This window comes from Salmo salar, chromosome ssa12, assembly GCF_905237065.1.
Source record: "Salmo salar chromosome ssa12, Ssal_v3.1, whole genome shotgun sequence".
Classification (NCBI taxonomy): domain Eukaryota; kingdom Metazoa; phylum Chordata; class Actinopteri; order Salmoniformes; family Salmonidae; genus Salmo; species Salmo salar.
The window spans coordinates 64,107,429-64,133,676 of record NC_059453.1 but is presented as its reverse complement, the minus strand read 5'-3'; the positions used below and the strand labels follow the sequence as shown (position 1 = coordinate 64,133,676).

General features: G+C 45.2%; 1 protein-coding gene across 2 annotated transcripts in view; it reads right to left on the bottom strand.

Annotated features, from left to right (window-relative positions):
• The window catches only part of LOC106565583 (SLIT-ROBO Rho GTPase-activating protein 3), a 123,478-nt gene that overhangs the window by 12,846 nt on the left and 84,384 nt on the right, over window positions 1-26,248 (bottom strand). The window contains exons 10-19 of one of the 2 annotated variants that reach the window (XM_014132865.2): window positions 24,808-24,892; window positions 20,955-20,982; window positions 18,170-18,272; window positions 17,034-17,094; window positions 16,318-16,395; window positions 13,628-13,762; window positions 12,826-12,931; window positions 11,289-11,516; window positions 10,383-10,456; window positions 5,574-5,754 (exon numbers count right to left, since the gene is read on the bottom strand). In XM_014132865.2, coding sequence (XP_013988340.1) covers window positions 5,574-5,754; window positions 10,383-10,456; window positions 11,289-11,516; window positions 12,826-12,931; window positions 13,628-13,762; window positions 16,318-16,395; window positions 17,034-17,094; window positions 18,170-18,272; window positions 20,955-20,982; window positions 24,808-24,892 — 1,079 coding nt within the window. Of the gene's footprint in view, window positions 1-5,573; window positions 5,755-10,382; window positions 10,457-11,288; window positions 11,517-12,825; window positions 12,932-13,627; window positions 13,763-16,317; window positions 16,396-17,033; window positions 17,095-17,644; window positions 17,676-18,169; window positions 18,273-20,954; window positions 20,983-24,807; window positions 24,893-26,248 lie in introns of both variants that reach the window. The other variant, XM_014132866.2, reaches the window with a different exon arrangement.

Genomic DNA, 26,248 nt, shown 5'->3' with positions numbered 1-26,248 from the left:
CACTGGCTCCAGGTCCTCTACAAGACCCTGCTAGGTAAAGTTCCCCCTTATCTCAGCACACTGGTCACCATAGCACACCCACCTGTAGTACACGCTCCAGCAGGTATAGCTCTCTGGTTACTCCTAAAGCCAATTCCTCCTTCGGCCGCCTCTCCTTCCAGTTCTCTGCTGCCAATCACTGGAACGAACTACAAAAATCTCTAAAACTGGAAACACATCTCCCTCACTAGCTTTAAGCACCAGCTGTCAGAGCAGCTCACAGATTACTGCACCTGTACATAGCCCATCTAGAATTTAGCCCAAACAACTACCTCTTCCCCTACTGTATTTATTTATTTTGCACCCCATTATTTCTATTTTGCACTATCTTTCACTGCAAATCTACTATTACAGTGTTTTACTTGCTATATTGTATTTGCTAACTTTGTATATAGACTTCTTTTTCTACTATATTATTGACTGTATGTTTGTTTTACTCCATGTGTAACTGTGTTGTTGTATGGTGTCAAACTGCTTTGCTTTATCTTGGCCAGGTCGCAATTGTAAATGACAACTTGTTCTCAACTTCTCTACCTGGTTAAAGAAAAGGTGAAATAAATAAATATATATATATATATATATATATATATATATATATATATATATATATATATATACACACATACAGTACCAGTCAAAACTTAGAACAAACCTACTCATTCCAGGGTTGTTCTTTATTTTTACTGTTTTCTACATTGTAGAATAACAGTGAAGACAGCAAAACTATGAAATAACAACATAAGGAATCACGTAGTAACCAAACAAGTGTTAAACAAATCAAAATTGAGATTCTTCAAACTAACCACCCTTTGCCTTGATGACAGCTTTGCAAACGCTTGACATTCTCTCCAGCAGCTTCATGAGGTAGTTTTAATTAACAGGCGTGCCTTGTTAAAAGTTCATTTGTGGAATTTCTTTCCTTCTTAATGCATTTGAGCCAATCAGTTGAGTTGTTACAAGATACGGGTGGAGTACAGAAGATAGCCCTATTTGGTAAAAGACCAAATCCATATTATGGCAAGAACAGCTCGAATAATCAAAGAGAAACGACAGTCCATCATTTCTTTAAGACATGAAGGTCAGTCAATATGGAACATTTCAGTCGCAAAAAACATCAAGCACTATGATGAAACTGGCTCTCGTGAGGACCGCCACAGAAAAGGAAGACCCAGAGTTACCTCTGCTGTAGAGGATAAGTTCATTAGAATTACCAGCCTCAGAAATTGCAGCCCAAATAAGTTCAAGTAACAGACGCATCTCAACATCAGCTGTTCAGAGTAGACTTCACGAATCAGGCCTTCATGGTCGAATTGCTGCAAAGAAACCTCTACTAAAGGAAACCAATAAGAAGAAGAGACTTGCTTGGGCCAAGAAACACGAGCAATGGACATTAGACTGGTGGAAATCTGTCCATTGGTTTGATGACTCCAAATTTGAGATTTTTGGTTCCAACCGCCGTGTCTTTCTGAGATGCAGAGTAGGTGAACGGGTGATCTCCGCATGTGTGGTTTCCACCACGAAGCATGAACGAGGTGGTGTGATGGTGTGGGGGTGCTTTGCTGGTGACACTGTCTGTGATTTATTTAGAATTCAAGGCACACTTAACCTGTTAGGGCTAGGGGGCAGTATTGACACGGCCGGATTAAAAACGTACCCGATTTAATCTGGTTACTACTCCTGCCCAGTAACTAGAATATGCATATAATTATTGGCTTTGGATAGAACACACCCTAAAGTTTCTAAAACTGATTGAATGGTGTCTGTGAGTATAACAGAACTCAAATGGCAGGCCAAAACCTGAGAAGATTCCATGCAGGAAGTGGCCTGTCTGACAAGTGGTGTTTCATCTTGGCTCTTTTTATTGAAGACTGAGGATCTTTGCTCTAACGTGACACTCCCTACGGCTCCCATAGGCTCTCAGAGCCCGGGAAAAATCTGAACGATATCGAGGCAGGCTCTGGCTGAAACACATTATCGCTTTTGGCAAGTGGCCGATCTGAGTACTATGGGCTTAGGCGCGTGCCCGAGTGCTTTATTTTCTTTTGTCTGTTTACCTAAACGCAGATTCCCGGTCGGAATATTATTGCTTTTTTATGAGAAAAATGGCATAAAAATTGATTTTAAACAGCGGTTGACATGCTTCGAAGTACGGTAATGGAATATTTCAAAAAAAATTGTCACGAATTGCGCCATGCTCGTCACCCTTATTTACCCTTTCGGATAGTGTCTTGAACGCACAAACAAAACGCCGCTGTTTGGATATAACTATGGATTATTTTGAACCAAACCAACATTTGTTATTGAAGTAGAAGTCCTGGGAGTGCATTCTGACGAAGACAGCAAAGGTAATAACATTTTTCTTATAGTAAATGTGACTTTTCTGAGTGCTAAACTTGCTGGGTGTCTAAATAGCTAGCCCTGTGGTGCCGGGCTATCTACTGAGAATATTGCAAAATGTGCTTTCACCGAAAAGTTATTTTAAAATCGGACATATCGAGTGCATAGAGGAGTTCTGTATCTATAATTCTTAAAATAATTGTTATGCCTTTTGTGAACGTTTATCGTGAGTAATTTAGTAAATTCACCGGCAGTGTTCGGTGGGAATGCTAGTCACATGCTAGTCACATGCTAATGTAAAAAGCTGGTTTTTGATATAAATATGAACTTGATTGAACAAAACATGCATGTATTGTATAACATAATGTCCTAGGGTTGTCATCTGATGAAGATCATCAAAGGTTAGTGCTGCATTTAGCTGTGGTTTGGGTTTATGTGACATTATATGCTAGCTTGAAAAATGGGTGTCTGATTATTTCTGGCTGGGTACTCTGCTGACATAATCTAATGTTTTGCTTTCGTTGTAAAGCCTTTTTGAAATCGGACAGTGTGGTTAGATTAACGAGAGTCTTGTCTTTAAAATGATGTAAAATAGTCATATGTTTGAAAAATTGAAGTTTTTGCATTTTTTAGGTTTTTGAATAACGCGCCACGGGATTACACTGGCTGTTACGTAGGTGGGACGATTTGGTGCCACCTATCCTAGAGAGGTTAACCAGCATGGCTACCACAGAATTCTGCAGCGATATGCCATCCCATCTGGTTTGCGATTAGTGGGACAATCAATTGTTTTTTAACAGGACAATGACCCAAAACACACCTCCAAGCTGTGTAAGGGCTAATTGACCAAGAAGGAGAGTGATGGAGTACTGCATCAGATGACCTGGCCTCCACAATCACCTGACCTCAACCCAATTGAGATGGTTTTGGATGAGTCGGATCACAGAGTGAAGGAAATGCAGCCAGCATATGTGGGAACTCCTTCAAGACTACTGGAAAACCATTCCAGGTGACTACCTCATGACGCTGGTTGAGAGAATGCCAAGAATGTGCAAAGCTGTCATCAATGAAAAGGGTGGCTACTTTGAAGAATCTCAAATATAAAATATATTTTGATTTATTTAACACTTTTTTGGTTACTACATGATTCCATATGTGTTATTTCATAGTGTTGATGCCTTCACTATTATTCTACAATGTAGCTAATAGTAGCAATAAAGAAAAACCCTTGAATCAGTAAGTATGTCCAAACTTCTGACTGGTATGGCATATTTCTTAAAAGCATAATGTAATGGAAATTCCAATTCCATAAATAGTGAACATTAAATTGCCAAAACATTGAAAATATTCCATTGTCTCTGATCAGGCCCACATTGGGTAGACATCAAAAGAAAAGTAGGAAACTACTATGAAATAATACAATATTTAAGTTGTGTATATTACTTCGTTTATATTTTATGACTATTATTTTTAATTCCTTAATAAAGTCATCCTCTCTCTGCTCAGGCAGTAGCAGCCAGCCAGCCAACTTTATATCATGCTCCCAATACTGTACTGTCTTTAGTCATCCTATTTAGCTAGGCTAACCTGCCTAAGCATGCTGCAGAGCTGTCTGACAAACCATTTGACTAGTTCTTCAAAGTAAATAAGGCATTCTTCACAAACTGTCTGTATCCCTTCATCTTGGTGTTCTGTACACTCCTCTCTCATGCGGTCTGTGGTTATCTAATCTAACGTAACAGGCTTAAAAGTGTATCCATCTCTGTCCGAGACAGAAAAAGGCACAATTGATTATGGTCATTGTAGTTAATTACCACGTTTCTGCGCTGAACTAGGTTGAATATTTGTTTAATGAAAACTCCCTTAGTTCTTGACTTGATTTATCTAGTGAATTATTTGATTTCGAGAAACTAAATGCAATTAAAGTAATTGAACTAACGTTGGTCAACTACATTTCTGTTAATCTCTCAGCACTACCTAGGGGACATCAGTAGTGAGAGCACGTGGTGCAGACACAGATCCTCTCCACGCCACCTGGTAAAAATTACCTGCCAGGTAGGAACGACCTGTCAAGTGAGACGCCCAACCCTGAAAGGGTTTGGATGAGGATCTGATGGTTTACGGTGTCCGCCTTGAAGCCTGACTGATTAGGGTCAAGAAGATCATTCTGAGAGCGATATCGAGAGAGTTGGTCAGAGACAGCAGACTGTGTTTTAGAAAGGAAAGAAGGGATACTGGTCTGTAGTTTGACATCAGAGGAGTCAAGTTTCTTGAGGAGGGGAGCGAACTCTGGCCATCTTGAAGTCAGAGGGGACGCAGCCATTTGTAAGGGATGAGTTGAGGAAGGAAGAGAGGAATGGGAGGTCTCCAGAGATTGTCTGGAAAAGCGAAGAGGGGATGAGGTCAAGTGGGCAGGTTGTTGGGTAGCCGGACATCACTAGTCGCAGGATTTCATCTGGAGAGAGAGGGGAGAAAGAGGTCAAGGCGTAGGGTAGTTCTGTGTGAGTGGGATCAGTGGACTCAGGCTGAGTGAATGAGGAGTGGATAGCAACCTTTTTTTTCAAAGTGGTTGACAAAGTCGTCTGCAGAAAGGAGGGAAGGAGGGGTAGGAGGTGGAGGATTAAAGAGGGAGGAGAAAGTGGAGAACAGTTTCACAAGAAAGCTATAATTGTATACGAAGTGGCTCATCTTTTAAATTATTGTGTAAATTTATACCGGGAATTACTATCTGAGGGTGTTTTCAATGAATTCATTCGAGTTGTAAACTTAAAGCACGCTCTGGCCTTCTCTTTAGCATCTTTACTTCTGCCTCATTGACTGACATCAAATTCACATTTAATTAAAAGTGTTACCACTAAAGGTACAATTGTCAGTGTAATGTCTTTGAGCTAACATATCAGGCATGATTTGAATTACTTATCTGTGCCTTTGTGATATTCAGTCAAGGATCTTCCATGAGTGTTATTGGTGTGTGGCTAATGACATCAAACACAAGAGAAAGCTTTTGATACACCTGCCGCTTGAAATTACTCCCCAGTTTATATCACTTTAGAGAAGGATAATTGTTGAGGAAAACACCTGATTAACTGACTGACTGTTTCCTGCCTGTCTGACAGAATTGACTGTCTTACAGATTTATTGTCAAACTGCTCTTCATCCATCGCTGAAGTTCATGTTTATGAACGGTTGTTACTCACAGGTCCTGCACCACTATGTACTGATGTGGGATCAGTCCGTCCACGCCGTTGTGCCGGCCCTCCCACCAGTCCTCAGAGGCGCGGTGGTACAGCAGCAGCGACGCCCCCTTCTTAAAGGACAGCTCCCGGGGGGTGCGCCCCACATAGTCAAACTTAGCTATGGCCTCAATCTGCTCCACCTCTGTGGAAATAAAGAACAAAGGGAGAGAAACATCAGTCACAACCTGGACCAGCTTCATTTCCAGGTGTTTTAACATATCTCACACCCCATTGAGATGTGTGGACAGAGTAGCCTGACCTGTGTATGAGTGTGACCCAATCCAGCTGCTTCACTGAGTTCATTAATAGAAATAAGGAGCCCCTTGCTCTAATTACTAAGACCTAAACCATGTGGCCAAACAATGAGAGCATGTCCTCATGTTCTCAGACAATGGCCTCAGGCCTCGTGGTCTGTGATCAACTCCAGAGTACAGTAGAGAGTTGTGATTGCCTGGGGGCTCAATTTAATGGCTGAGTTTGTTCTTCAGACCTTCAAAAGACACAGAAGTCTCTGAGAGACAAAGAGCGAGAAGAGGGAATATCTGAGTTGAAGAGAAATAGAATGAGATGCAGCATTACAATATAAACCATTTTCTCTAACAGAGGGGATGGTTATACTGTTTGAGTGATACACTTAGATTCCAAGCATTGTTGTGAGTTGATGATAACCTGTCATTGAGTTCCACAAAGCAAATTGGCCAGTGTTATCTAGGGTTGCTTTTTCAGTGTAACATTTCTGGTGTTGATTCACTCTGGTGTAAAAGAACCCCAGTGTTGAGTGTGATTGTGTCAGTTTTATTCTGCGGAGAGTAAAACATTCCCATCAAAACCATGCCCATCATTATCAGATTTAGCAAGCCAGCATAATGTGACTTGCAGTCCTGATGTGGCCTGTAAACCAGGAGGTTCCTAACACAGCAAGCCTTACGATATTTAATGTAGTGTCCTAAAGAGTTTAATTTGAATGATAACATTTGCCTCCAGTAGGAACTCACTTGGTGAAGTCCACAGTACTGAACATGAATGAATTCAACAACCATGTCACTAACAAATGTCCTTAATCCAACACAAGCGACCTTGTCAAGAGATACGGACGTCTTTGCGTAATGGTTAAAAATACTACATGAGCCGTTATTGCATAACCCTAAAAGTGTTAATTCCCTAACACTGACAAAGTGTAACAGCATCAGAACTAAGCAGTGTTAATTTAACACTGAAAAGTGTGGACCTGTATAGACACCTGCCCAGTGTTAAATGTAACACTGTTAGTGTTTATTTAAAACTGGAGAATTTGCTGTGCAATCAACACCAGTGCCACCAATGAGGACATCACAACTCTGCTCAAGGGTAACACTGTATTCTGACCAGTGAACACTACTATCCTAACAGCTAATAGACTGGTTGACAATCCAATGACTTGGTCTTTTAATGGCATTATGGGTCCCAACACACCAAACTACTCACACACTGAGCACACACCAATAGCCAGAAGAACCAACCTTCACGCTGTTGCTAGCCTCTTGAGAGAACAGACGCACAAAAGTACAGGCTTTAGCTGTCCGTAAGCAAACATCAGTCACCATTCAACATTGGACCAGAGGAGATTAGCAGACTGGTCTCTGCTACAAGCCCTCTATCCCACAGGGACGGTGCCAGGGGAGGGGGTATGACGGGTGAGGGGGAGGTATTGCCACGCACGCACGGACGCATGCCCACGCACACACCCTGCGTCCAAGCTGATATCAATCACACAAAGAGCCTGATGACTTGGGACACACGCAACCTAGAGAAACACGTTTTTGCTTGGAGACATGTCCCATAGAGATATGCACATGTAGTGAGTGTTCAAAATGCTAAAGGGATCTAAGCTAGTCCCCAGGGTGTCAGATTTCCCTGACCGGGCGGAGGGGGTGTGTGTGTGCGTGGCAGGATGGCCTTGGCCACTGGTACTACAGCCACACCTCATTGTGTCTCTATGGGCCAGACCAGACAGAGCAGGAGTCAGCCGGGGTTAAGCACATGTATAAAATAAATTGTCTCCCAGCAGGAAATCTCCAAACCAACCAGAAAGCCCAATCAGTTCCATTAGGAGCTCCATCCAGGGGTGAAATTACCTACAGAAACAGGGAGAGCGAGGGAGGAAGAGGAGGAGGAAGAGAAGAGAGAAGGAGAGAGGAGGAGAGAGAGTGAGGTAGAAGGACAGAGAATCATTGTCTCTCTTTGTCCATCTCGTTCCAAGAGTAGATTCAGCCTGAGGCTTTTAGACCATTTAAGTAGAGCTCTCGCTCTCTTCCTCAGAAACACAATAACACATGTACAGGTAACTGCCAAAATAAAGGAAACACTTAAGTATATAAGGGATACAAAGTGGATTGAAAGCAGGTGCTTCCACACAGATGTGGTTCCTGAGTTAATTAAGCAATTAACATCCCATCATGCTTATTTTGGCTACCATGGCTTGAAAAGAGGGGTCTCAAAGGGGTTTTAAATGGTGTGTTTGTGCATCTCAGTCATCAGATCTCAACTCAATTGAACTGCCTGTGACAGCGTTTTCCAACACCATCAACAAAACACCAAATGATGGAATTTCTCGTGGAAGAATGGTGTCACATCTCTCCAATAGAGTTCCAGACACGCATAGAATCTATGCCAAGGCGCACTAACGCTGTTTTGATGGCTCGTGGTGGCCAAACGCCCTATTAAGTCACTACGTTTATTTTGGTAGTTACCTTTGTCTGATCATCACAATATGACTATTTTGTTCTCCAATAAAGATCAAATACTCAGAATCAACATACAAGCTGAAGACCACAACAGTCAAACTAGGCCCACTTTGTGGTTCTCTGATTTATATAGTATTCATGTAGTCCTTTAGTTCTAGCTTCAAGTAGAAAGTGTGGTTGTGTCTTGCTGGGCGACCATGTCTCCAGACTCATTTTGAGGGCCGGGCTGTGGAGGGCAGTATCGCCTCAGGTCTAAGAAGAGCCAAGACAGGACCATGTGACTCTCATTCTCTCCAAGCACACTAATTAAACAGAGGGAGACCACGATCCAGCGCCAAGGGCCCTGCCCTGGCTGGCTGTGCCTCTGTACTCTCCTCCCAGCTCTCCACATGCAGTGTGGGGCAGTCAGCCTTTGTTCTGCTGTTTGGTTCAGAGGGCTGGGGAGGGTGTCAGTACTCATTACTGACACACCCATCACTACAGATGGGGCTCTCCCCGATATTGTTACCCTAGCCTAGCATAGAGCAGTATGATTGGGCCTGACCATTGAGAGCCAGCAGATACAGCAGTATCTCTGGTGTTGTGACTGACTAATGTTAGCCCAATTATTCTGTCAGGGCTATGAGGACTACCAGGAAAATACAAAGGCACAAAGGAGGAAGTCCCATGGGACCTGTTTACTATTGCTGAAGAAAGATGGATGAGAGAGAATTTGAGAGAGAGAGAGGGTGCTACAAGGGGAGAGAGAGAGAGAAAGCTACAAGGGGAGAGAGAGAGAGAGTGAGAAAGAGATGGCGCTACAAAGGGAGAGAGAGAGAGAGAGAGAGAGAGAGAGGGCGCTACAAGGGGGGGGAGAGAGAGAGAGACTGAGGGCGCTACAAGGGGAGAGAGAGAGAGGGCATTACAAGGAGAGAGAGAGAGAAAGCTACAAGCAAAGGTAGAGAGAGAGAGCGAGAGAGAGAGAGAGAGAGAGAGAGAGAGAGAGATGAGAGAGACAGAGAGATGAGAGAGAGGTGGGGGTTGCCAACAATGTACACACAACCTTGTCTCCGCCTTCAAGCATGATGTGCTCCTTTGCAGCCCTAAGCTGTCACAGTCTGAGCTGTGCCTAGTTCTCTCCTTCAGTCTAAAGAACACACAGAATAAGGTCAGTCAGAGCTCAGGGCAACTCCATCTACACAGCCTTCTTACACTCCAGATCACATTCATACTGAGCCCATCCAACCATCACACGAAATACCTCTGGCTTCGAAACAAACACATACAACTTTAAAAAACAAACTTTTACAACCTTATATCAAGGGCTCATCAGCTGAAATGTATGATTCATCTGCTGTTGTAATTGATATTACAGATCAATCTGTCCGTCTCTATGGGACACATCTAGAAGTACATAGATAAATCACTGCCCCTGGTCTGCTTCACCTCTTTAATACTGAACTAGCTACTTTGCATCTACTATTCATTGCATGAATTACATCCTGTATATATTAAGCTGAACGTTAACCCACGGCTACAGTACATTGGCTGTTTTTGTATCGTATCGCAATTATAATGGGAGGTCCAGTCCAGACACAGAACTACAGTGCTGCAGTACACAGCAGGGTACCTGCCTGGGGGGGGAGACAGACAGACAGACAGACAGACAGACAGACAGACAGACAGACAGACAGACAGACAGACAGACAGACAGACAGACAGACAGACAGACAGACAGACAGACAGACAGAACCAACCCTCCATCTTTAACATAGGCAGAACAGACTATGCTGTTATGTCATACTTTAGTAGTGTAAAGTATGACCACATGGCTAAACAGCAATTCAATTACAAAACCAAACACAACATAGAGAGTAGCTAGTGAAACGGCAGACAACAGAAGGCGAGGGAAACAACACAAGCTTTTGGAGTTCTGCAACAGCCAACTGTTTGATTAAGGTTAGCTGTGTAGCCAGCTAGCTGCTACACATTTATCTTAGTCAATCACCCAAACATCTCCTCTAGGGTACCAGTGTCTGAAGAAGTAAAGGAACCCCGTGTTACTGACCGTCTTCACTGGTGTGTGGCTCAGTCCCATTGTCAGCATCATCGATGGTGCCTGGCTCACTGTGGGGGCTGTCACTGTGGACAGAGCGAGAGAGATGGACAGTCAATGAATGGTAAACTCAGACACACCCACAACACATGCGTAGGTTAACTCATCTAAACGAATGCCTCCTCCAGGAAAGATGAGTTACAGGTCATACTTGGATCTGTTCCAAAGTAAATTATTATTTGAACTAGGGGGCATTTATATCAGCATATTTCTCCAGGAAGTATCAGCTACATGTTAGTTGGACCAGCTCCAGGTAAGGTATTCATTGAACTATACATGCTGACTTGTAAGCCATCCCTGTGAGTTTTGATATGCAAAACATTCCCAAGCAGTAATATTGGAGTCTGTGCATTAGAAATATAAAGTTCTACATTTACTTTGGAGCATTTGTATCACGAAAAATGGGATAAAAGGCAAGAAAGAGTAAAGACAATTTAAACAGTTACATAATGTATCTTTCCAGACAGATTGGCTCTTTAAGTAAATGTATACCATTCTACATTTCTAGCTACTAAATAACAGTAATTATCTTAGGGCATTATATCTAAGCAGTGTCTGTAAAAGCATGTGCTGAAGAAAATACCACCCGATAGGAGTGTTAATGCACTCCCAGCATCTTCATCTCTACTGCACTCTAAATTCCCCTCTTCTCACCACATTATCAAGCAGGCTCATAATGTAGCTGTTGCATGGCTGAGATCCTACCATATGCTCGATCCACCAGCAGCAGTTTTACTGTACTGCTGCTAAACCCAGGGTTACACCAGTTACAGTATTACTGCTTTAGCCTTAGCCATACTGTATGTCTTCAGTGCTTGTCTTAAAGGTGTTGTCCTTCCAGGTCTATCTACTACCCACCAGTACTCCTCTCCTCCAGTCATGCACTTCTCATAGACCGGCCCGTCCAGCTCGCGGTGGCTGGGGAAGATGACCTCGTTGTGGATGATGATGGTCTTGATGACCTCATTGACGTGCGCCTGGATGGCTACAGGGTCCTGTCCGTCGGGGATGGGCATCAGGGTGGGGCCAAAGCAGATGGCCAGGTTATAGGGATCCATCATGTTCTCATCACTGTACTGGGACAGGCTGGATGGAAGGGAAGAGGTTTGAGTGAGTGGGGTGAACAATTAGGTCGTGTTTACATTAAGAGATGAATATCTGGCGGACGGGTGATTCCATTTTAAACGTACTTATAGTTATTTGTTTGCTAATAGAATATATACGTTTCCAAAATGCTTATAGTTGTCTTCTATAAATAAGGTTGAGTCTGTACTCTAGACTCTACATAGAGTTGAGATCTGCATCTTCTCCTCTACTACCTAAAGACAGCTCCATGTTGGTTTGGCATCAACCACAGCTTAGTAAGTACATCCTTAAACCCCCTTACCTTAACATCCCAGCTTACCTAGCACATTCCTCAGACTCCCTGTTTAGTTGTCACCTAGATTCTCACACCTATCCAGCTTTAACAAGCCTGCCCTTCTAACTTCACAGCTTAACAGGCTTTTTTTGTTATATATACTTTTTTTAATTTAACCTTTATTTAACTAGGCAAGTCAGTTAAGAACAAATTCTTATTTACAATGACAGCCAACGGGGGAACAGTGGGTTAACTGCCTTGTTCAGGGGCAGAACAACAGATTTTTACCTTGTCAGCTCAGGGATTTGTTTCAGCAACCTTTCAGTTACTAGCCCAACGCTCTAACCACTAGGCTACCTGCCACCCCAAATAGTAGCCAATATTAATAAGCCATTCTGGTTTAGGGGGCAGTGAGACCATCCATCCTTCCTTCCAGCAGCATCCTACTTAGGTAGAAGGCCTACAGTATCCTCACACTCATCTGCTTTAAGAGGGGCTCATAATCCGAGCAGAGTGGTGTGGAGCTGGAGTGGAGCAGTAAAGACCTACAGCTGGCCCAGAGCCAAACTCTGTCTGAGGCGGGGGGGTATCAAACACGGAGGTAAAAGTCAGGATGTGGAATCAAACTCTTTGTTCTGCAGGGGAACCAAGCAAAAGGAGTATAAAATAACAGCCCAATAAAACAGGGCAGGTATATTACTGGGCTGAGGGATGACTTTCCAAGCGGGCCCATAAATATGTTCTAAAGCTCTGCCGACAGACGCGGTGGTAAATAGGACGTGAACAGTAGGGCTGTTCAATTCTTTGGAAAGTAATGCCATTTCCTCTGACTGCTGCAGCAGAGATTCATAAGTCTTGCTGATTTAGTGCAATACAGTGATTTTTCTATTCCCCAAGACTCTCAAATGTGTCTAAAAGTTAATTTCAGACTTTTACCCCATCCTGTATGTCCTTAGTGTATAGGTAGTCTGGTACAGGGACTATTAAAAAACAGAGGACGGTAAAACGTGACTTATGTCAATACGGCCGACTTACTGATTGAGGAAAGCGAACAGGTATCTCATGACGATGATAACGGTGCGAGGAAGAGTCACAATAATCTGCTGGACATGATGCGCTCTCTCAGCTCCAGACTCCAGTTCTGAAACAGAGGAGGATCAGAGAGTGTCATAACACTACCTGGCACTGAGATGAATGGGAGGAAAATAAAAACATTCCATATTAATATAGGGAAACATTATGCTCCATTACACCACCATGATCTACTGAATATACAGAATGAGCCGACCTTCTCAGGGGCCTGGCAGTCATACTGCGGGTACAGTAATGACAACACAAACACTCCTATCATTAATAGATATCCCCACCTCGTTTAAACCAGAGAATATGGTGATTTGAGAGACTGGGCTATCTGGACCAAGGGGAAATACGACAAAGCTGTGCTCAGTTAGTAGACTGTTGTGGCCCCCTCGCTCCTCTCTTCCTATTGGGTTTCTATTAAATCACAGGCAGGCAGACAGCCGTGGTGTTGAGATTGTTTCCATGTGCTGCGCTGCGTGCCTCTCGTCACTACCTTACCCCTTCCATAAAGCAGTGTGATTAGGGTGTTGTGGTGGGGATTGATGATGTATCTTTGGAGCCGGAGGTTGGCTTCTCTCTCTTCGATTCTGACTCAATCTCTACTCAGTGACGGACGGGGAATAATCCAAAAGGCATGTACTGTAACCATAGCCCCAATGGTGCTATTTCACCACCCAGATTTGTAGGGTTTCAGTTACCCTGAACACATTTACTACATTGACCAACAGTATAAGGTAGGGCTTTAGAGTGTACTCACTGATAGTAGACATGAGGTCCAGGAAGCGTTCCTTGGGGAACAGAGGGTTTTCCAGGCCCCTGAAGTACAGCTTGAGGACCCCTGCCACTGAGTTGATGTCATGTTCATTCTGGTCGTCAATCAATGGGTCTTCACCTAGCCAAACAATAGAGTAGAGTAGAGTTATTAGTTCTGACCACTGCAACAGAACTGAATCAGTGTAACGCTCGTCGTAAGTGGTAGTTAAAGTGGAGCAAGGCGCAGCGTGGTAAGTGTCCATGATTACTTTATTCATAAACACACTCAAACAAAATAACAAACGCGAAAACGCACAGTTCCGTCAGGTACAGACACTAAACAGAAAACAACCTCCCACAAACCCAGGAAGAAAACAGGCTGCCTAAGTATGATTCCCAATCAGAGACAACGATAGACAGCTGCCTCTGATTGGGAACCACACTCAGCCCAAAAACAAAGAAACAGAAAACATAGATTTTCCCACCCGAGTCACACCCTGACCTAACCAAACATAGAGAATAATAAGAATCTCTACGGTCAGGGCGTGACAGTACCCCCCCCCCCAAAGGTGCGGACTCCGGCCACAAAACCTGAACCTATAGGGGTGGGTCCGGGTGGGCATCTCCACTTGGTGGAGGCTCCGGTGCGGAACGCAGATCCCCCTCCGCTTGGGGCTCCCCGCACTTTCGTGGAACCGGACCGTGGATCGTCGCCGGAGGCTCCGGACCCTGGATCGTTGCCGGAGGAACCGGACCATAGATCGTCGCCGAAGGCTCTGGACTGGGAACCCCCGCTGGAGGCTCCAGACTGCCGACCGTCGCCAGAGGCTCCGGACTGCCGACCATCGCCGCAGGCTCCGGACTGCGGACCGTCCCCGCAGGCTCCGCGCCGTGGATCTTCGCTACAGGCTCCGTGCCATGGGTCATCTCTGGAGGCTTCCTGCCACGGATCATCACGGGAGGCTCCGGGCCATGGATCATCACGGGAGGCTCCGGGCCATGGGTCATCACGGGAGGCTCCGGGCCATGGATCATCACGGGAGGCTCCGTGCTATGGATCACCACTGGAGGCTCCGGGCCATGGATTATCACTGGAGGCTTCGTGCCATGGATCATCCCTACAGGCTCCGGGCCATAGATCATCACTGGAGGCTCCGGGCCATGGATCATCACTGGAGGCTCCGGGCCATGGATCATCACTGGAGGCTCCGGGCCATGGATTATAACTGGAGGCTTCATGCCATGGATCATCACTGGAGGCTTCGTACATGGAGCTGGAACAGGTCTCACCGGACTGGGGAGACGCACTGGAGGCCGGGTGCATGGAGCAGGCACAGGATATACTGGGCCGTGGAGGTGCACTGGAGGTCTAGAGCGTAGGGCTGGCACAACCCGTCCTGGCTGGATGGTTACTTTAGCCCGGCAAGTGCGGGGCGCTGGCACAGGACGAACTGGGCTGTGAAGGCGCACTGGCGACACAGTGCGTAAAGCTGGCGCAGGATATGCTGGGCCGTGGAGGCACGCTGGAGGTCTGTAGCGTAGGGCTGGCACAACCCGTCCTGGCTGGATGCTCACTTTAGCCCGGCAAGTGCGGGGCGCTGGCACAGGACGAACTGGGCAGTGAAGGCGCACTGGCGACACAGTGCGTAGAGCTGGCGCAGGATATCCTGGACCGAGGAGGCGTACTGGAGACCAGGAGCGCTGAGCCAGCACAATCCGTCCTGGCTGAATGCCCACTCTAGCACGGCAAATGCGGGGCGCAGGCACAGAGCGCACCGGGCTACGAATGCGCACTGGAGATATAGTGCGCATCACAGCATAACACGGTGCCTGACTGGTCACATGCTCCCCACGGTAAGCACGGGGAGTTGGCTCAGGTCTCAACCCTGACTCCGCCAATCTCCCCGTGTGCCCCCAAAAGAAATTGGGGAGCTGCCTCTTGGGCTTCCGTCGTTGCCGTGACTCCCGATCTCGTCGCCGTTCCTCCCTCGCTGCTTCCACCTGTTCCCATGGGAGGCGATCCCATCCGGCCTGGATCTCCTCCCACGTCCAGGATCCCTTGCCGTCCAGGATGTCCTCCCATGTCCAACTCTCCTGGCCACGCTGCTTGGTCCGTTTTTGGTGAGAGGTTCTGTAACGCTCGTCGTAAGTGGTAGTTGAAGTGGACCAAGGCGCAGCGTGGTAAGTGTCCATGTTTACTTTATTCATAAACACACTCAAACAAAATAACAAATGCGAAAACGCACAGTTCCGTCAGGTGCAGACACTAAACAGAAAACAACCTCCCACAAACCCAGGAAGAAAACAGGCTGCCTAAATATGATTCCCAATCAGAGACAACGATAGACAGCTGCCTCTGATTGGGAACCACACTCGGCCCCAAAACAAAGAAACAGAAAACAGACTTCCCCACCCGAGTCACAACCTGACCTAACCAAACATAGAGAATAATAAGGATCTCTATGGTCAGGGCGTGACAATCTGTGAAACAATGAACCAATAAAGACTTCATTACTGTAAATCTGAATAAAAAATTATTGCTTGCTACACGTAGATCTTATATTATAGAAAATAACAGGTATCTACTGTATGTCTGACATTCAATGGGTTTGTCATGTTATTGATCCTGAGCTGTAGGAGACAAACAGAAATCTAATCTATTACCAATTACCCCCAATCTCACTGGTGACCTACCTCTCTCAAATGAGTTTTTAATATCATTGACCTCCACCTGGGATCCAGGCACGCGGAATATGCCCTGCTGCTGGAGCCCTGCAACAACACATAGAAACATAATACTGAGTCTGAGCTCACCATTATCCCCACACCCAAACGGCCGCTATATGAAAGACCAATGGAAAACACACAACAGAGAGCAGGAAATGTAATTTAGTCGTGACGGGACGTGTGTTTTTTCTTCTTCCAGGAGAGGGCCCCTCGGTCGGTCTGCCGCATATGGTTTCTGTTAGAGAACCCCTAATCAGTTTGTGGGGGGTTAGAGGGGGAGGGGCGGGGGCGGGGGTTACAGGCCTGGAGGCTACACCACTTTGGCTGGAGTCAGATGTGGAGGTGGACAGAAGGATGAAGATATGAGGAGGGAGGAAGGGAAGATTGGACTGATTTAGTAAACAAAGACCAAGGGTCCTGTCAGAAGTCCCTATGGGTGATGTGCTGCCACGCTACTGTCACGTTTTTCAAGCTAAGAGCACATGGGGCTGAGGTTTTAAATCATAGCAGGTTTGTCTCAACACCTGGAGATGTTTTAGTGAATGGATTACCTCTACCCAGAGGTTCTGTCATCTGTTATGAGATATGAAGAGTTCACAGTGGAGTTCACAGCGTTCTACTGGCATTTTGAATACAGTCCAATGGTAGAAGCCATCAGTAAGGTGTGATTTTAGTAGACTTACCATACAAATTGATGTGTCGAATACAGCTCTCCACCACAAGAGGAATAGGTTGACCTGAGTCCTGAAAGATAAATCATGGCAATAGTAAGAGCAAAGCATGGATGACTGACACTTATACAGTGACAAGAAAACCACACATTCTATACTGTCCATATTGATAGATTCTGTTGCTCATGTGAAGCAGCACTGCATAATAAAAAAACATTTCAGCATACTGTACATAACAACCAATTAGGCCTTACTTCACATTACACTAAAAGAAGAGGCAGAGCATTGATTATTCTAGGCCTGCCCTGCACCCGCCATAAAGAAACAAATACCTCTTCCTGATGCTTCATAAACAGCAGTGTCCACCAACATTCATATGATCAGGATTAAAATGACAGATAGAAATCATTACTATTCACAGCCCCCTGTTACAGCAAGCAAACAGTCATGAAACAAGTGGAGCAGCAGTGACATGCTATTGGAGCTCATTAGTACGACTGCGTGTGGAGGAAAGCAGAAATAGGCATGTAGAGCTATTTGTGTAATAGTTTTCAGTAGGCCCACTCTACAGCACCGTGCCACGCGCCCTACCTCCCATCCTACCACCCCCAAACTGATAGTACCTGGTTGCGGGTACGGGCATTCCGTCTTCCCCTGGGACAGAAAGCAGCACAGCGAGGAGGTGCAGAGGAAGGGAGGCAGAGAGGCAACAGAGTTAGAGAAGCACAGATGACAGATAGACAGAAAGAGCCCCCTTCGGAGGCCTGGAAGATAAGCACAGGTCAGGGGCCACTGGGAGGGCTTGAGATGCAGTGAGATGATCTCTGTGTAGCCATTATGGGGACTATGATATGCAGTATCCTCACGTCTGAAGATAAGCAGAGGAGAATCTGTGCTACTGCTACATCTGAAAGAATAGGGAGACACTAACCCACTGCCACCCTGTCTGTGTGCATCGTCAGGGCCAAGGGAACAGAGGAAGTGGAGGTGAGGTTAAGGACAGTGGTTACAGGATGAGGGAGAGCAGTGAGCAGGAGGAGCGAGAGAGAGTGAGAGAGAAGGAGAGCGGGCCTCCTCCTTTAGCCCCACAGGGTCGCTCATTCACACAACCCAGTGTGTGTGTGTGTGGGGGGGGGGGGGGGGGGTACCTTGATGAATGCCTCCATATTGCCGTTAAACAGCTTATGGTTATAGACTGAGCGCGGCCTAGGCTTCCGCATTTTCTGTGGTTTAGGGGGGAGAGTGGGGGGCCTGAGGAGATGGCGGGTGAGGAAGGGAACAAAAACACCATATGCTGTGAAACAGTACAACGAACACGCAAGGCTGAAATGCAGGTATGAAAACATCATCTCTCAATAGCCCTGACTTCCACCTTCCCAAATGCCCCCCTGTACTCTGTTTATCAAGAGGAAATGTGTGTAGGCAGGAGGAAGTGAACCACATCTAAATGTTGAAAATTCAACCAAAACGAGACGTTTTATTACTGGTGTGTGTTATTTAAACCTGATGGCTCTGCCCTGTAATTAACCCCTAAGCAGTGCTAGTCTGCGCTAGGCCTTGCTGCTGGGAGGTCCCTGAGTGGCTCTATGGCCGGAGGCTTCGGGCCCCTTATAAAACCCACTATGACTGACGTACTGAAAACTTGACTCCTAATGTATAGCATAATGTAAACATTATTAACCAGAACTAATAAAATCAAGCACACCGGCTGATAGTTCAGGTTATCCCTCACGAATAAGTTACAGTGTGGTTAGCAGACCAGTGGTACTTCGGCAAGTCCCATCACGGCCAGGGCAAACCAAAGTAGCATTCCGACCACTTATTTAAGCCTTATCGAAACTTAGAATAACATGACAAAGCATGTTAAAATACACCTTGGGATTTCCTTCATTAATACAGTGGGGGAAAAAAGTATTTGATCCCCTGCTGATTTTGTACGTTTGACCACTGACAAAGAAAGGATCAGTCTATAATTTTAATGGGAGGTTTATTTGAACACTGAGAGACAGAATAACAACAAAAATATCCAGAAAAACACATGCCAGAAATGTTATAAATTGATTTGCATTTTAATGAGGGAAATAAATATTTGACCCCCTCTCAATCAGAAAGATTTCTGGCTCCCAGGTGTCTTTTATACAAGTAACGAGCTGAGATTAGGAGCACACTCTTAAAGGGAGAGCTCCTAACCACAGCTTGTTACCTGTAAAAAAGACACCTGTCCACAGAAGCAATCAATCAATCAGATTCCAAACTCTCCACCATGGCCAAGACCAAAGAGCTCTCCAAGGATGTCAGGGACAAGATTGTAGACCTACACAAGGCTGGAATGGGCTACAAGACCATCGCCAAGCAGCTTGGTGAGAAGGTGACAACATTTGGTGCGATTATTCGCAAATGGAAGAAACACAAAAGAACTGTCAATATCCCTCGGCCTGGGGCTCCATGCAAGATCTCACCTCGTGGAGTTGCAATGATCATGAGAACGGTGAGGGATCAGCCCAGAACTACACGAGAGGATCTTGTCAATGATCTCAAGGCAGCTGGGACCATAGTCACCAAGAAAACAATTGGTAACACACTACGCCGTGAAGGACTGAAATCCTGCAGCGCCCGCAAGGTCCCCCTGCTCAAGAATACAAATACATGCCCGTCTGAAGTTTGCCAATGAACATCAATGACTCAGAGGACAACTGGTGAAAGTGTTGTGGTCAGATGAGACCAAAATGGAGCTCTTTGACATCAACTCAACTCGCCGTGTTTGGAGGAGGAGGAATGCTGCCTATGACCCCAAGAACACCATCTCCACCGTCAAACATGGAGGTGGAAACATTATGCTTTTGGGGGTGTTTTTCTGCTAAGGGGACAGGACAACTTCACCGCATCAAAGGGACGATGGACGGGGCCATGTACCGTCAAATCTTGAGTGAGAACCTCCTTCCCTCAGCCAGGGCATTGAAAATGGGTCGTGGATGGGTATTCCAGCATGACAATGACCCAAAACACACGGCCAAGGCAACAAAGGAGTGGCTCAAGAAGATGCACATTAAGGTCCTGGAGTGGAGAAGATCTGCAAAGAGGAGTGGGACAAAATCCCTCCTGAGATGTGTGCAAACCTGGTGGCCAACTACAAGAAACGTCTGACCTCTGTGATTGCCAACAAGGGTTTTGCCACCAAGTACTAAGTCATGTTTTGCAGAGGGGTCAAATACTTATTTCCCTCATTAAAATGTAAATCATTTTATAACATTTTTGACATGCGTTTTTCTGGATCTTTTTGTTGTTATTCTGTCTCTCACTGTTCAAATAAACCTACTATTAAAATTATAGACTGATCATTTCTTTGTAAGTGGGCAAACGTACAAAATCAGCAGGGGATCAAATACTTTTTCCCCCCACTGTATCTCTCTCTCACACACACATCCACACTGAGTTATTTGCCCTCAGAGGGAGGTAGAGCTGACAATGTTCAGGTTTCCTATTCAGGGCCTGCCCCCCACCCCCCACCCACACACACACACACAAACAGCTACCCAGCATTCCTGATCCATCTGCACTGCGGCCCTGAAGCCCGTCCCAGAGACGGACAAATCAGTGACACACAGCACTCTCCTCTCTGCCATCCAGCCGGAACTCTAAACACAGCCTCAACCACTCTGCTCATTTTGGCTCATCGTTGCAACACATGATGCTTAGGTTTGTATTAACTCCTGGCAATAAGGTTAATGAAGTATTAAACAATGGATGTCTGTGAACAAGATGCTCTGAGAACTCCATACTGTATGATCTGCAGTAGTTTGTTTCTTTATTTTCTATTAGACACCCACTGAAATCAAATAACCGTATAATATATATTATATTGTATGCACCATGAGAGTAGTTCTGTCAAAGGCAGGGTATTTGAAATGGTTTAGTTATCTTAAGACATCTTACCTCGTAGTCCCACATTCAGCCCTTTCTCCTGCAAACACAGAACAAGAAAGAAATGTCATTAGGAATATGCACAGTGCGCAGGCTAACTCCTGCTCCTCTACCACGGCTCAGTGAAGGGTTTCATGGGACTAGTCAAAGCTATTGAGAGAGAGCTGAATGGTCTAGGGACAACAGCATCCTTGAGACAAATGCATTGAGCTGTCACCATAGAAACCTCATAGGGGACCCTGTAGGGTGCAGGCCAGCTCCCTCAGGGAAGAAAAGAGGCACTGGGTACGAGGTGGAAGGCAAGGGGACTGGGGGTGCATCTCACACTGGTGACACTGAGCGATGTCTGCACCGGCTCACTGAGCCCTTTGTCCCGAAGCCCTGCGCACGTCTCAAGACACACAGTAGCACATGTGCACGCAAAAACACCAAACCCAACCCAAACACACACACTTTCACAAATAAATGTTCTCCCTCTGTCTTTCTCTCTCACACACACACGCGCACACACACACGCAGGCACACACACACAACCAACAAACCTTGCTAGTCGAGCCTCAGGTAAAGACAAGACATTGAGTATAGGTTAGGCAATGAAGAAGTCAGTCAGTCTTTATTACTGTTATTCGTATGTGTCAGAAAGGTCCTCCCACTAACCATAGCTTTAACAGCCAATAGTTAATAAATAGAGTTTATTAGCTGGCGTTGAGAAAGGCCCTTTGTCTTTTAAATATAATCCATTGAGCATTGACTGAATGTGCCTCATTGTGTACAACAAGCTCTAACAGTACACTATTCCAGCATTCTGTTGTTCCCTTTCTATCAGCTTTAGAATGAGAGACGAGAGTGATGACTGACCCATTTCTCTATGCATAATGTTGGCAGTAGATGAGACTAGCAGTGTGGTCTCTGGAGCGTTCATGTGGAGAAACAACAGTGCATTTCCTGCCAGTCATTCCAGTGAGTGATAGTCTAGCCTAGCTCAGCTCAATGAACCCAGAAATTACACCCCTTTTCTCCAGCATGGGCAAAGCACAGGCTGCCTATACAAATTCCGTTTTAATTTCATATCCAAACATAAGGATTTAAGTGTCTCGTTGTAACTGCAAGAACACAGTAACATTTTACCCTTTGCTAAGCCCCGCCCCCTTTGGTTACTGTTGCAACCTTGGACAACCTTTTCGAAAGCCCAATTCCCCATTAAACCACTGGTGAAATCGTCTCACAATGATCTCAAACTGTGTTTTTAATACACAATTAAATTAAACACAGACTGCCCCTTGTTAATCAGGAAACTCTTGGATATGTTGTGGTATCCACCCTGCACAGCCAGAAGAGGACTGGCCACCCCTCATAGCCTGGTTCCTCTCTAGGTTTCCTCTCTAGGTTTCTTCCTAGGTTTTTGGCCTTTCTAGGGAGTTTTTCCTAGGGAGTTTTTCCTAGCCACCGTGCTTCTTTCACATGCTTTGCTTGCTGTTTGGGGTTTTAGGCTGGGTTTCTGTACAGCACTTTGAGATATCAGCTGATGTACGAAGGGCTATATAAAAATACATTTGATTTGATTTGATTTGGACTATCATTACAATTGCTTCACGGGAACCTGGTAAAATTATGTTTGTGTAATTACCTGTCAGCATACAGTCAAAGCTATAATCACTTTTAGAGCTAACTAGTGCCTTGAAATCGTATCCTGATGTTGACAGCAGATAGCAATGTTATGAACATACATTTGAGAAAACAAGTTATATTAAGTGGCTAGTAAGATGGAGAGCTAACTAACCAGCAGGGCCATCAAACAATGAAGCTAACAAAAGTATAATTCTGGATTCCAAAAATACTTAATTAACAGGTTCTGCATTTCAGGAATTACAGTAGCAAGTACTCCTGGTGCACTATTCAATTATTTTTTTTAAAGAAAACTACAAATGTTTGCCCTAGCCCTCACTGGCTTTCATGGGATTTAAACGTGACCATGTCCAAGGTGTCGTCTTGACAACAGTTGCTATTAATTCGATTGCGATTGGTTGCCCCAAATTATGGGGCGGGGCTTATTAAAGGGGCAATTGGTGACTGAAGTACTTTTGCTAAATGAGCCGAATACTTTATGTAAAAGCTGCTAACTCAAGGTTTCAGTATTCTAAACCAACAAATCAACCTACAGCTACATAACCTGATAATAGGGAATGAATCATCACAATGGTGTATTTTTTTATAACCGTCTGTGAATTCTACCTGCGTTAAATATAGATATTCATGGATGAAGATCTGTGATTTTCAGCTAGAACCCAGGAGGGTATGCTTCCAGGATGGCAGCTGTCCCAGCCATGTTGAGTAGTTTCAATGTTGACATGGTGTTGTAGTAATCTATACAGCTAGGTCTGATGTGTGCACCATGTGGTATTCTCCATGGTCACTAATAACACACACACACACACACACACACACACACACACACACACACTTATTGAGCAGGCCTGATTGAACACACACATGCTTAATGAGCAGGCCTGATTGAACACACACATGCTTAATGAGCAGGGCTGATTGATCACCTCAATAATGAAACATGTTTGGTACGTGCAGCCGCCGTATGTCACACCCATACACACAGCAGCAGCACTGGACCAACAAGATGGCGCAGACAGACACGGTCGCGCTGTTTCTAGCTCCTAGCCACAATCACACAAACAAACCAGCTGTGGGCTATGTTCACATGAAAACATACTCAAGCTGTCTGAGGTATCAGTTCATAGGGATCTGAAGATGACAGAGGAGCATTAGGGAGGCCCAAACGAAAGACAAGAATCCATGTTGAACAAGTGTGTGTACGTATGTGTGTATGAGTTGAAATAGGGGGAGTGTGTGCATGTGTGTGCAAGTGTAAGTGCAGTGTTTCCCCTATATTCATTTAAATTGTTGCCACCACTGCAAAAACATGTGATGTTATTGTTTATGTATTTCTGCCGAAACACGCTTTTAAATGGATTGTCGTTTGCTTTATGACTGGAAGTCTATGGGAACAGCTAGCATGTCATTGCGCTAATAATAGTAGCAATGCACCCACCCTTGCCACCACTGCAGAAAAAAAATCCTAGGGGAAACACTGAGTGTGAGTGAGTGAGTGAGTGAGTGAGTGAGTGAGTGAGTGAGTGAGTGAGTGAGTGAGTGAGTGAGTGAGTGAGTGAGTGAGTGAGTGAGTGAGTGCGGCTGTGCACACACACGGCCCCAGCTGGTTGCTCCTGCTGTCCCTCTCTATTTGGTGAACCCCTGGTGCAGCAGCAGCTGTGGAGATAGGCCTGTGCGGCTGGGAGCTGGGACAGCCTGATTGATTGGGCGTAAACTGCTCACGGCTGAGGTGACAAGGGTCCCCCTGGGAGGGGCCTCTGTGAGAGGGGCGGGGGTCTCTATTACCCAGACTCCTCCAGGACCCTCCTAGAGGCTACAGCACAACATACAGAGAGGAGAGGGGATTGTGATGTTATAATGTTTCGTTATGATACCTTTGATGCACTTACAGTCCTCTCCTTTGAATATGAACTGAACTCCTCTTCCCTGTTTCACCCCTACTGCACATTGAGGGGACACAAGTCCCTATGGTGTCCTCGCTCTTCAGCCTGGTTCAGCTCTCCTCATTAGATAAGCGCACCACAACACTACTGCCCCTGAAGGCGGCCATTTTACAGACCCATCACCTTTCCCAGGGAACCCTGGCTCATAATAAGCTAGGGGTTGACACACTAGGCCTGGCGCCTGTCATTAACGCCACTGTGACCAGAAGAAATAGTAACATTAACAGAAGGGATGTCGAACTAACATTGATGTCCATAGACATGACGTCATTGGTGGAGAGACTTAGGGCCCTTACCTTCTCCCAATGTCTGCTTCAGGAGGTCATGCTTGGCCTGCAGTTTAATGATGAGATTGCTGCCATTCAGGAACTCCTTGAACTTCTGCAAACCCAGACAGACCAGATGAAAGTGTCAGTGAGTGAACAGTGTTAATGGGATGTGACTGGAACAGGCAGAGCCACCCGCCATCCACCACAAAGGCCAGAGAACACATTCAGTCTCACTCTGAATGGCACAAATTCAATCTGTTCCAAGGATAATTTAATTTCCATGTGATTTCCAAAGCACGCGTGTTTTGTGGAATAGTGTGACGGCTGATGGCTTTGATGTGCACTAAACTGACACTAAAGGTCCTTTTAGTCAGGGAAAAAGACTATGGTAGTACAGCTAGTTTTGTCACTTTAGTGTGAAACCGATATAACAGGCAGTTGCCCTGAGACATGGATGCATATCTTAGGGCAAAACAGGCAGGTATGACAGCTATCCATAACAGGCAGGTATGACAGCTATCCATAACAGGCAGGTATGACAGCTATGTATAACAGTCAGGTATGACAGATATGTGTAACAGGCAGGTATGACAGCTATGTATAACAAGCAGGTAAGACGGCTATGTATAGCTGTCGTGGGAATTATTTTATCCCCATGATAATAATTAACAATCAATAAGCCTTGACTAATTCCCAAGGTTTGTAAGACACTGGGTAAAGAATAATTAGGCAAGGACTCAGCTTTCTGCAAAAGGTTTGTACGGTTTATTCAGAGAACGTTCTGCCCAACATTAACAAAGAAGTTCATTTTATCCTCTCTCTCCGCTTACGCACACACCTCCACACAAACAGTAGGTGAATAGTATCCCTCCCCTGACTTCCCACCACTGTTAATCACCATCCAGCGCTGCCTGTTCCTTTCCCCCGAGATTAGGAGAACCTTGAAGGCTACTCCCGGTCTCTTCACACACACACGTCTACGGTTCCCTTAGGACCACTAATCACACACACACATTTCTCTCCCTTCCGGGTCTCTACTAGACCTTATGGAACTAACGTTCAGTACTTTAATTATTCATTACCCATGCTACATAACTACTAATTAATAATGGATTCTTTATTCATTTACCTTTATTATATAATTATCTTATCAATAACAAGCAGGTATGACAGCTATCCATAACAGGCAGGTATGACAGCCATCCATAACAGGCAGGTATGACAGCTATGTGTAACAGTCAGGTATGACAGCTATGTGTAACAGGCAGGTATGACAGCTATCCATAACAGGCAGGTATGACAACTATCCATAACAGGCAGGTATGACAGATATGTATAACAAGCAGGTATGACAGCTATGTATAACAAGCAGGTATGACAGCTATGTATAACAGGCAGGTATGACAGCTATCCATAACAGGCAGGTATGACAGCTATGTATAACAGGCAGGTATGACAGCTATCCATA